The 12537-nt window shown below is 37.9% G+C and overlaps 1 protein-coding gene across 8 annotated transcripts in view; it reads right to left on the minus strand.

Annotated features, from left to right (window-relative positions):
* Positions 1-12537, minus strand: part of PHF20 (PHD finger protein 20) — a 76776-nt gene that overhangs the window by 17219 nt on the left and 47020 nt on the right. For 6 of the 8 annotated variants that reach the window (XM_076351884.1, XM_076351882.1, XM_076351880.1 and 3 more), the window contains 4 exons: positions 9298-9477; positions 5829-5927; positions 3761-3922; positions 1272-1441 (listed from right to left, as the gene is read on the minus strand). In XM_076351884.1, the coding sequence (XP_076207999.1) occupies positions 1272-1441; positions 3761-3922; positions 5829-5927; positions 9298-9477 (611 nt within the window). The remainder of the gene's footprint in view (positions 1-1271; positions 1442-3760; positions 3923-5828; positions 5928-9297; positions 9478-12537) is intronic. The other 2 variants (XM_076351887.1, XM_076351885.1) reach the window with 1 other exon arrangement.

The following is a 12537-nucleotide window of genomic DNA, read 5'->3' on the forward strand; positions in this document are numbered from 1 at the left end:
AAGCTGCAGATGGGGGTGAGCTTTGTGTGCCAGAAAAGTATTTCTGAAGTCAGTGTCATGCCATATCCTTTCACAAATGAAACAGCCTTCTCAAAAGAATGCAATAATTACCTTAAAAATTGCAATGAGCACAGCTACCAAGCTATACTACTGTCACTTTGAACTGAGGTCCCACAACAAGCAAAAAGTTATCTAGACAGGAAGGGTGGGAGCCTCCTAAAAAAAAAAAAAAAAGAAAAGAAAAAACTCATTTCTTCAGAAGGGCAACTATGAAAAGCTTGTGATCTAGGTTCAAGAGCATGACACACTTAAGCCCCTGCATATGCTTCTTCTAAGACTTAGGGGGAATTACCAAAGGGGACCATGCAGCTCACGTAAGCAGCAGTGAACTAGAGAAAAAAATGCTGAAGAAGTTTTTCGTTGATATATTTGACTTCACTATTTGAAATTAATAGGAACTGGGTGGAATGACTCAGAGCAGCTATGTGGGGAATGGTTTCCTGATAATTCACAAATGTCTCAAAAAGTGAACAGCCAGGGCAGTTCCAAAGAGGCTTTTATCAACAGTTTTAAGCAGGAGAGAGACAGACACTGCTCTGGCTGGAAACAGTTTTCTGTAAAGTTGCTTTAAAAAGAGTACATATATGGAGAATGGACAGATGGCCTTACACCGATTAGGAACTCTGAATTTACAAACTACAGAAGAAGCTGCAGAATGGACAAATGCAGCTCTGCTTCAAAACAAAAGACTCAATTCATAATTTTTTTGTTCATCCTATCTAGAGGATTGTATGTTTAAGTCAAACTTCTTGCCAGGGCAGAGAAGTGGAAGGGTACCATGATCTGATGGCAACGTTCTGAACATTCTCAGAATCAGAGGGAAGCAAAAAAGCCAGATAAAAAGCCACTGATTTTAAATATGTATTCTCTAAACCTAGGAAGTGTTCTAATTTTTAGAAAAATGCAAATCCACAAGTGACAAGCCAACCATTAATGGCTTGTATAGAATTGTCCCTCTTCCCCCACTTTCCTTCAATTAAAAAAAAAACCAAACTGAAGATTTTTCACAAACTGTATCAAAAAGCAAAGTTTTCCACCTACCATACCAGTTGCTCACCCTGACAGGTTATCTTAAAAAATTTTATGATTTCAGAGAAAAACAATAGTTTATTTCACGTACAGAACATACCTGTGCATATTTCTACAATAGCTTCTCCACTGACACCTTCCACTGTATTCACCAAAATGTGCATTCACCCTCCACTTCATACCTGAATCATGAAGTCATTTTCTTCTTTTACTTCACAAACACACCGAACAATCTCAAAATCACTTTCTTCAACTTCTTCGTCAGGGTTTGTGGTTACATCAACATCCTGACTGCAGTCATCATCACTCCAAAGCAAGCTATCCATAGATGACTCACTCAGGGTGTCATCCTCTGTAGAAAAAGTAGTTAGATAAAATCCCGAGTAATTACAAAGAGGTCAAATAACTCTCAAGATTTCATCCCAAATATGCAGACATACATTTCTAAAAGCAAGAGTTCACCGTGTAATTTGAGGAACATCACAATGTTACTAAATTATGTAGTAACCTTCAATAAACAGTAAGACCTTTTTGTTTTGTAAACAGTAAGTTTATTGAAGGTTACTACATAATGAAGTTTTATATTCTCATTAACAGCACCTTCAAAATATTCCAACTTAACAATTTCTGCCATTAAACTTGTACTCTCAACATACAGTGCCTCAAACCAAAGACACAAAGTCTCTTTAGACAAGTAAGTATAATAAACAAACCCAGATCTATAAATTCAAATAGGATTCACACTAGTTTCTGCAATTTGTATGGAATTGTGACTTGGTACTTTAAGTGTAGAGCTCCCAAAAAGAGATGAGGGTTCTGTCTTATGAACCATTTGATCTCACAAAATAATGTCTCCATTACAGAAACATTCAGAGTCCAACACAGAATTTAATCCTGCTTCAGAAATGATTAACTTCATTTAGACTCCTGTTGAGGACACATTTATCAATTTAGGGGCAGTGCACTGCCCAAGGTATTCTTTAAGAATGCTCTCATGCTACTTAAAGCATTAATGCATCTCTGTGGATTGAATAAAACTGCCAAGAAAATCTTTATTGAACAACATGCTAAATTGAGATGCTTATCTCAATAACATTAATGCAATGTCTACACCTTCCTTGGGGACAGAATGGGAGGGTCAGAGAGAGAAGATAAGAATTTTAATTATTTGGGAAATACTCTAATGAGCTGGAGGAGAGCGAAAGGTAAAAATTTTAGTCACTCTTAACTAGATTGTGGTCTCTCAGTTATATTGGGTAGAACAATTTTGATCACTTAGCCCCTAAAACAAGACTGTAGAAATAGAACCACCACTCTGTGGTATAAACTAGATCTTTTGGAGAAATATCTGTTCTCAAATTTAAGGGGCTGAGAACCCAATGCATTAGTTAATTTTCATGTTTAAAAGTTTTATTCCACTTCTGAGATACACCACTTTCCTGAAGTACTCTGGAAGCAACAGGTTAAGCATGCTGCACTTTCATTCTACACAAGAGTTTTACTATGACTTACACCAGATCTTATTTATATAGACACTGCTTTTATTGTTAGTACAAGTTCTGCAGATGCAAAAAGCAGCAAAGCAATTGTGAAAAGGACGAAATAAAACTATTTCCAATACTTTTCACCTCTTTCAATACCTATGAACTGATCAAAAGAAGTCTGAGCAACTGATGGCCAAGTTACTAAACTGCGAGTACGTTCTATGGTTGATATGCTCCAAAAATGCAACTGATCAGACTTGCAGAACATGTTTTAAGACATTATCACCATCTGCACTTCAGTAGTTTTTAATGTTTCCTCTTTTCCCTATACAATGGAATTAACTTCAGTTAATTTTTACATTTTGCCTAATACCAAACAATAAAACGGTTGTGTCAAAAAAAAGTCAAATGGTCACCAACAGCATACCCATACAATAAGGAATTTAAGGTTCCTGTACATAATCAAGCTGTCATACATTTCCCATTTCCTTCAAATTTGTGAGCTTTAAGAATAACAGAAAGAAAAAAAAGTTTGTCTTCGGTTTTTATTGTACCAGCTTGTGACAGTGAATAGCAAGATAGACCAAGATATTAAAAATTATGAAAGCTGGAAGACACATTTTTAGGAGCTCTGTTTATGAAGTACTATGAAGACACTAATAAATAGTTACTCAAGAGCTTCTCATCATTATGAAGCTCAGAAAGTCATTATAACCATGTATCATACGGTACCTGTACAACTACACATAACCACATCCAGTGGTCTCAAACACAGCACACATACTGTATAGAACTTGCATAGCATCTATTTTTAACTCTGAATGAGCTATTACTTTGAGGAAACCTTAGGAAATATGAAAAATTTAGTTACTGAAGTCTGAACGTTGTAATTATAGAGTTAATAAGGTGCTGCAAAAAGGTGCAAAATGAGTTTGAATTCTGAAATAAGGGCAACGGTCTTAAAGCTTCTGTAAAGATAAAGTCAAAGCAAAAAGCAGCAACATCAAGCTCTGGCAAATGAACTGGGTTCAACTTCTTCAGGCAGGGGAAAGGAAACACACACAGCCCTGCGTAAGAATAACCAAATTTATATCATGAGTACCAGCTTTCGTGCATATCAGTGCAGCTCACACATTTACTGGTGATGAAAGACAGAACCAGCAAACCATAGAGGAGAGTCATCTTACCGTTTGTTTTTGATTTTCCTCTGTGCTGTCCAGAATCGGAGCAGTGTAGCAGTGTGCTTGGGTGGGCAGATGATTTATTTGAAGAAATACATTTTGTGACAACTGATTTTTCAGGAGAAAGCTCCTGGGAAATATCTGTGTTTTCTTCACTGCCAGAGTATTCTGTAAAATTGTAAGCAGCATTATTATTAGAAATCTGTGGTCAAAAAAAGTTGGCAGAGGAAAAAACAGCACCATGCATGCCCACAGCAGGCATATATAATTCACGGAGACAGTCTCTACTTCAATATGCTAGGACTCTAGGACTTCACTATGCTGCTGAAAGATTTGCAAGCTTTCTAGAGGCAAGAAAGTTATTGTCTGAACTAAAAAAATCTTATGCAGCTCAGTCATCCTTCACTGCTGGCGTAAGTGAGAAAGGCTGAAAAGACTGGTTATTTAAACCTAACTATTCCTCGGGGTGAATATGTCTACAAATGCTTTTGCATTACAGACACTTCTAAACAAGCACTGTTAGCTGGAGACTTCTCCCTCACATCCCATTACACACATTCCCTAATTTCACAGACTATGAAGTTGACAGAAAGCATCTCTTCTCTTATTTTCCTAGTGTATGTTTGCAACAGGATGCATGGGTGGAAAAGAAAAGCCCCGATTAGAAACGTGGAGAAAACACCTAGAACAGTTCCTCTGTGAAGTACCCATTCGCCACGTCCTGGACTGCATATAAATCGAGGCTGTCTGCAGTTATAAGCAGTACCCTCCAATCGGTTATCTGGAGGAAACCTTCAAAGTTCCTGGACTGAGGAACCACAAGGGCAACATCAAGAAAAGGCAAGCAACATTTTAAAACCCAAGGGTAGGTGGACAAGCAATTTGTGGGTACTCTTTGTGCAACTACTGCATAAGTCTACAAATTATACTTTGCATATTATCATTATATTTGAGGGCACCATATAATCAGAAACTCACTAAAATGATTTGTTTCAGTACAATTCTGAGTTAGTCTGCCTGTGGTTGGTTCTTCCCCTCTACTCTCTCATGACAGCTTGCCCTATTTCTTCATGGCAGCAAACAAAAAGATAAGGTATTTTCTTTCCCATCTCAAACTCCTCTGTAAGGAGCTCTAGTTTAACAAATTAGGTATGCCAGATTGAAATGTACTGCATTAATGATCCTAGACATCCATCAATGGCAGAGAAAGTTGCCACGCTTGATCTGCAAACATTTCACTAGAGAAATCTTTCAGAATCAATTGCGATTTTCAGAAGTGTAGAATCCCAATAACACTTGGGCCTACATATGAAGTTCAAAGTGTAAAGTGGCCCAGGGAAAGCATTCCCAAGCCTCTGTAGAAGAATTCAACAGAGAAGACATGTTCCTACTATAACCCTATTAATGTACGTAGAACAGCATGTTATGAGACACGACAGAGGGACAGAGCATGAGTATAGACTTTAAATCAGCCTTTTACTTCATCTCTCCAGGAGAGGAGAGATTTATCCTTTAGGGAAAAAAAATTAGGATGTGACAGGCTTAACAAAGCTCATTGTCACAGCCTCTGAAATCCCATACTACGTGAACGTGTAAGAAATAACAAAGTTAACGGCAGAAAAAGAGGACCCATCAACATTCCCAAACTCCATCATTCATACAGGAGCCCCAAAACTAACTCATGTAACTGAGAAGATCTGGTACATGGGGTACTTGTTAACAAATCAAGGGGATCTGCACCCTCTTTAACTGGGTAAAACTTGCATACAAGTACACTTGCTAATGAAAAGCCAGACTTAAAGATTGACATATCCATTGTGGAGTCAGATTTATTCAGTGCCATTACAAGCACTATTATAAGCCGTCATCCAGCATTAATGATGCACCTAAACCAGGAAATAAATTATCTTGCCAATCACAATTTAATATTAACCACTTAATAAAATTAGAACTAACAGATTAATGAAGAAAGCAGTCTTATCTGCAATGCCCACTCTTAAGAATGTGGAACTGGGTAACAGGCAAAACAAAATAATGAAGCTGTTTTCCTCTACAGAAGAAAAGAGAGCTTTACCAGGCTTAGTTCTCTTTTTCTTTTTTTTCTTTTTCTTTGACTTGGACCTTCCATAGTCTTTGGATTTTCTTTCTTTGTTCTTCTCATGTTCTTTAACAGCTGAAATTAGACAACATTCCAATTTAATTTTTAGGATATATACACACCTATTCTACTTATTAATTTTCTTAAAGACCTCCAAGGTTTCTTTGGACAATCAGGGCCAGTTCACTGCAAAAAACAACAAGAAAACTTATTTGTAAGAATTCCCAGCTCTCATAATTGGAATGGTCTGTTTTAGGTTCTAATTTGATTGTCCCACAACAGAATTACAATAGCATGTGGGAGAAATCCACTGTATACCAATGCCCATTTACTATTTATGTGCTTCACAGATTATTAAAAAAGAAAATACTGGGAGATTTGTTATATCCATTTCCTAAATTATCATGGCTGAACTTTCAGTAGCATTGTGACAGAAGTCTGACAAAAACAAAACCGCAACCCCCCAAACTCTAGTACAGTTCCTCAGTCAAATATTTTGTTTTCATTGAAAAGTGGAGTAACAACGGGTTCAGTTGGCTTTAACTGCTATTATCTCACCATCTGTTCTCCATTTTTATGGGAATAAAAAAAACACCGTAATTTTTGAATGACTGGGTGATATCTTTCAATCAAGTCCATCCTCAAAGCATGCTTCCAGAGCGCTTGCCATGAAGTATAACCCCACTGCAAGGTAATGTGCACAAACCCTTGTTTTCCATATCCTAGCATTTTTTTTACAACTCCTATCTTTCAGACTTAGGTCTCTGCAGCAGAATTTCTAGATACTTATACAATTCCTTAAGTAAATTATCCTGACTCAGCCAAGACCATAGGTACAACCATAAAACCTATTATGGAAGGATGCCTTGCATCTCAAAAGGGCTCTGCTCGCAGAGTGCCTAGCTGATTAAGCCACTCACCATCCCATTTAGAAACCTATTTCAATTTCTGATTATTGATATGAGAATAAACACCTAAAGGCACTCTATACTGTAAGAAACCTTCTCCTATACAAAACATTTTAGAACCCTAGCTGGTCTGTAATGACTCATGAAGCAAACCAGCAATACCAGTGTATTATGTTAACCTCTTTCCCACATGCTAATAGTAAACTCCCCAATTCGCAGTCTAAGGCTACATATTTATGGTACAAACAGCTGACTCCAAGAAACGGGAAATCTCAGTCGTGTTTTACCAGCTGTGATGAGCGTGCAGGAGACATGCTCATTAGCTCCTCCTCATGAGCGTCTTCAGCTCTCTGTCTCCCCATCCTCTTAGTCCTTGAACATCTGCTACTTTGCCACTTATGTTCCTCTTTAGGCATGTCATTAGTGATGGCTGCTAAAATTGTGCATTGCCAGCAGCCACATTAATGGCTGACACTGATGGTAGCCTGCCATACCAATTACATGTCCTTCAAAGGGAATATGACTGGCAGCACAAAAGAGAACCTTCATCCCCGCTCCATTACCATTTGTTGAGGGGGGTAAAAAAAAAAAAAAAGAAAAAGAGATTCATATTTAAGTCTCAGCACAGAGTTTCCAACTTCCTTCTTACTCTCCTTTGTCCTCATCTCCTAGTCCTCCAGTGGTCAGGATCCTCTGGGTACCATTTCCTTCTCCCTGCTCATACACAGGGATGCAAGAAAGTTCTGCCATTTTATTCTTCCATAAGGGCAAAGAGAGAATAACTGAGGTCAACATAGGTAGGAAAATTTTGCATCTTTTCACTTGGGAATTGAAATTTGCATGGTCAGATCATCTGATTTGTTTTAAGATGTCCGAGAGCGCAGAGTATGCTACTTCAGTCACTATCAACATATCCGTGATAAATATGACAAAAAATTGTCACTTTGTTCCATACTTTTTCCCCTTGAGCTTGCCAGTATGTCTTTTAAAAATCTGAAAAAATCCAAGTGTTTGCAAATTTCTGTGTACAGCAATCTTAACTGCACAGCACAGTTAATGCAGGATTTCTTTTTCCTAAGAAAAAAAATCTGCAAAGAATGAGTATTATAAAAGGGACCTTCCAAAAACCCTGTATTGAAGAATCTTTTTGTCTCAAGTTTTTTTTCTTGTAAGCACTCTGAAGTCTAATGGATTCTCACTGAAAAAAGACCAGGTAAGGAGGCTACCTAGGTTAGGAGCATCCTCATAGATTCACGTGATCAAAGAGAAAGGTAAACTGCCTTACATAATCCTAAAAATTCACCACACAACCACCACATTTTCAAAAAGGATTTTTTTGGCAAAAACATAAAAAGACCTAAGCCCTCTCAATTTCCTTGAACAGCAGAGAGACTAATCAGGACCAGGATGAGTACTCAGTCACATCCTCCACCACCACTGTGAAAGCTTATTCTAATCTCTATATGCCATACTCTCAAATAAGAATCGTCCCACTGAGTCAGCCCAATGAAGAGACACTAATGGATTTCATTCAAACCTTCCTACAAGGGAAGGCAGCAAAGGATGCCCAAGAATAAACAGAGGTGGTAAGTATTGACTGACTACTATGACCAACAGAACAATACAGTGACAGGCAAGTAAGGCCATCTTCTCAAAACGATCTCCGGAACAAAGATCACCTGTTACAGACAGAATGGTTTAAGGACAGGTATTTTTGTGTTTTCTTCATCACTGTGACTCAAATTCTCACCACATATCTGAAGGAAAGTGGTGATGTAGTAAATCTGGAAGTATGCTGGAAATTATTTCTGTGTTATTTATGTATATATAAGAATATATTTAAATATATATTATTTTTATATATGTGTGTATGTATACACACACCCCGCCCCCTGCATGGCTGTTACCCACCTGTATTATAGTACATTCCAGTATAAGTGGGGTTTACACTATACCACTGAACAGTCAAAGTTGTGAAGTAAAGTTGTTCAGAGATGTTTAGTAGCAAGGAATGTTGACTACCAGAAGTAGTCAAATGCTATTAAACAAAACTACAAAAGAACAAACTAGGTCATCCTGCCCCTCCCCCCCGCCCCCCTTTTTTTTTCTTTATTAGGTTTAGGTGTCTCAAGTTCAGAATTACTTAAAATATTTAATGCTTTGGACAACGAAGAGTTTAACAGAATTAAGACACATGTATCAAACACGTATCAAACAAGCAAAAAATAAGCAAGAATACTTTAGTACTTTTTACATCTTAAAAATACTACACACTGACTGGGAAGATTAAACCCCAATGCGTATAGCAAGAAAACTTATAAAATTCTCTATATTGATTCTTCATCTGAAACTACTGCAAAGAAACAGTGGAAAAAACACCACTTACATTTTATACTGTACATTCATAAAAAATTAAACTGTCTAAAAGAAGATACACAGAATACTTTCTGTCAATATTATCAGTTCCTTACAATGCTTAAAACTTTTCCAAGACTTTTCCAAGTTTAACTTTTTCATGTTAAACTAAAAAGGCGTACCATTTTCAACTCTTTCTTTTTCTTGAGGCTTCCGCAGCGATCTCGCTATGTGGTTCTTGGTTTGTTCTCTAACAGAATGTCGGTGACTATTTAAGACACTTACAGGAGTTGAAGTTCTTCTCTTTTCTATTTTTTCATCTCTATATGGGGTACTCCTTAGGGCTATGTGTAGAGGAGCATCTACAAAGAGAATAAAGACGAAGTCCAAGCTTTAAATACTTTCAAAATGTAAGTCTACTTCACCAGCAGCAGCTCTGGTAGTCCACGTAGAACATTTCTGATCAGACACACTGCTCAACTCACAATCCTAGCAACTTGACCACGGAAAAGCTTTTAAATAGAAGCTGATTTAAAGGCTAAAACTGGTAATGAGTTTGTTGGTTTGGGGTTGTTTGTTGGGGTTTTTTGTTGTTGTTGTTGCTGCTGCTGTTGTTTTTTCCCCAAAAAGAAAGAGCGGATGCAAATGCATTCCCCAAAGCTCTGTTCTTCCAGAAATACTGCGGCTTTGAAGAAAGATGGAAAGAGAGACAGTTCAGTTTGACAGAGATATGGGTCAGGTGAAGAAACTAGTAATAAAAATTAAGAGAAAAGAAAAGGGGCCCTGTTGATTTAATTAGAGGAACCACAGCCTGTTTTCAAAAGTGTGCTTTGTAATGAGGCATATAGAAGTGGCATAGAGAAGCTCTGCACATCTAAGGGTGGGCAGTTTTTAAATACATACCACTGAAACAACAGCGTTTCAGCTGAGAGTGAGATGCAAGAATTCAGGATCACTACCTAAAATTCACAAAAACCATGAGATATAGACATGGCTTCATCTGAGATTCCATTTACTATTTAAGTCAAGTCAAATAGTTCTCATCTTCCTAACTACAGCTAGCAATTCCTACCGAAAGAATCCTGGACATGGAAAAAGAAAAGTGAAGCTAATAAAAAGCTAAGGCTGCATGGCATGTAGGACAGCCAGACTAAACGAGACAAGTACATTGCCATTTTGGAGTATGACATCAAGTATCTCGGTCAAGGAGACCCAGTAGCCAAGCTGACAGCTTGCTGACTTTGATCAACAACGTCCAATTCTGTCATCATAAGCATCTCGAAAGTTCATTGGATATGAAAGGCAACTTCCTTCTTGTCTGAAGACTTACATGCCAGCTGGATTTTCACTTGGACACCTCTAACTAAATAATTGTGAGCAGTACCTGAAAATGACTGAAAACAGAAGGAAAAGAATCCAAGAGAGCATACTTAGGAGAAGAAATGGGATCAAGTACTTTGCCCTGACCAACATTTCAAGTTGAAGCTGTAACAAGGTCATTAAAACATGTCATTGTGGAGCTTTCAGAATCAAGTAGATCTCTTCAGGCAAAAGAAACTCCAAGATCCAGAAATCTGAAGGCCATCAGATGACTTTTACCCTGGTCCTCTCACTCTGAAGTTACATTAGAACTTGAGGGGAAAAAAAGAAGAAGAGCCATTCGTAACTATTTCTGTAACCAAATGGTTACCTTCTACTCACCTGCCATAGTGCTTTAGAGCAGCCACAACAGAAGACAGAAATTAGACCAAACCCCAAATTTCCACACAAGATGGTCTCATAAAGGTGCCTTTTGTCCAGTCAGGCAACTCACTGTTGCCTTTCCCTGGGTGCTTATTTACCTCAAGAGCTGCAAGACTGTAGAAAGTAGCATGTTTTGTTCACAAAGAATTATCAAAACTGGAAGATACTCCTTGATAAGATACCGCACCGCAGTATGAGAAAGTATCAAAACCAGAAAATACTCCTTGATAAGATACTGCAGTATGTGTATGGCCTTCCATTTCCAACAGGACTAGCTTCTCCTCTTGCAGGAATAAGTATAAAGAGGGTGGGGTTTGGTTGTTTTTTTGTTTTGTTTTGTTGGTTTTTTTTTTAAATACAGGTCTATTTTTATAGGACTTCTTGCTAACAGAATTTGCTCATCTGAGGACTTCCACGATTAGTGGGTTGAACAAGACACCATCAGTTCAGACAAAACATTTTTCCATGGTACACAGTAGCTGAAAAATAAGATTAAGGTACTTCATAACCTGTTTGGGAACATCAGTGTCCTAACAAACTTTCCGAAATGCAAACTGTTTGTAGCGGTACAAGGTGAGAAGTCATGTAAACAAGCCTTTCTTGAGCTTTCCCGATTATCTACCATTCTGCATTAAGTTCCAAAAATATTTACAGAACATCATCTCAGGGAACCCCAAAATTACAATAGAAAAAGCTATACAAACCAGACAACCTTCATTTAGGCCTCCTAACTTTCCCCTCTCCCAACAGCTCAACTCAACTTCATGAATTAGCATCTGAAGAACCCCATGGCCACCTTGATCCCACCAGTCTTTCAAACAGCAGAAGGCATCTGGGCTTCCTGCGGGCTGAGATCTGTGCACACAGACTCTTGGTGGAACAAAACCGTATTCTGTGTCCATTAGGTTTTTTAGCTTTGCGAGACTGAAGTTTAAGGAGATTTTTGCCAAGAATATGTCGTATCTCTTATGACACAGAAAGGTTAATACATTTCTGTAAGATTTTTCAACCACCAGTAACGCCATCCTGGGAGAGTTCAAGGGTACTCTATCTTACACCAGACACATTTTTCTTCAATAACTGACAAAAAAACAGTTATCAACAAATACGTTAAGTTTTGAAACACCTTTTGTTTTATTCATAGAAAAGTTTAGAGGGTCTTTGAGATCTTTGAGCACTCCAAAATATATTTTAGGAGTTAAGACTAAATTTGAGAAGAAGAGATTAAAAAACTGGAAAGTTATCCTAAACTTTTGGGAAAGTAAACATTAAAACTTGTGCCATGAAGACCCAAACTTGTAAGCATTCCACCTTTAGTGTCCTATTTCCTCTCAATACATTTTCAAGTATAATTCAGACAGGCCAATTTATAAAATTACCCCCAAAGGGACAAAGAGCAATTACTCACCGTAACAACCACAACTAAGAACTTGTATTTAGGTATATGCCTTTAAAACTTGCGCATTCCCCAAGCTCAGACTTCCTGCGTTAGCACCACCTGCAGAGTGTGCCATGTGCTTTCATCCTCCTGACTCCCTGAGCCAACCTTCACTCTCCAGAAGGCTTCCTACTCCTCTGCCTCCTCCCAATCACAGGAACTCCTGATTTGCAGTTTCAAGAAAGGCAAACACAGAGCGCACAGTACACCGTATTTACATGGACAACACCTTCAACTTTTT

This window comes from Aptenodytes patagonicus, chromosome 14 (assembly GCF_965638725.1).
Source record: "Aptenodytes patagonicus chromosome 14, bAptPat1.pri.cur, whole genome shotgun sequence".
Taxonomy (NCBI): Eukaryota; Metazoa; Chordata; class Aves; order Sphenisciformes; family Spheniscidae; genus Aptenodytes; species Aptenodytes patagonicus.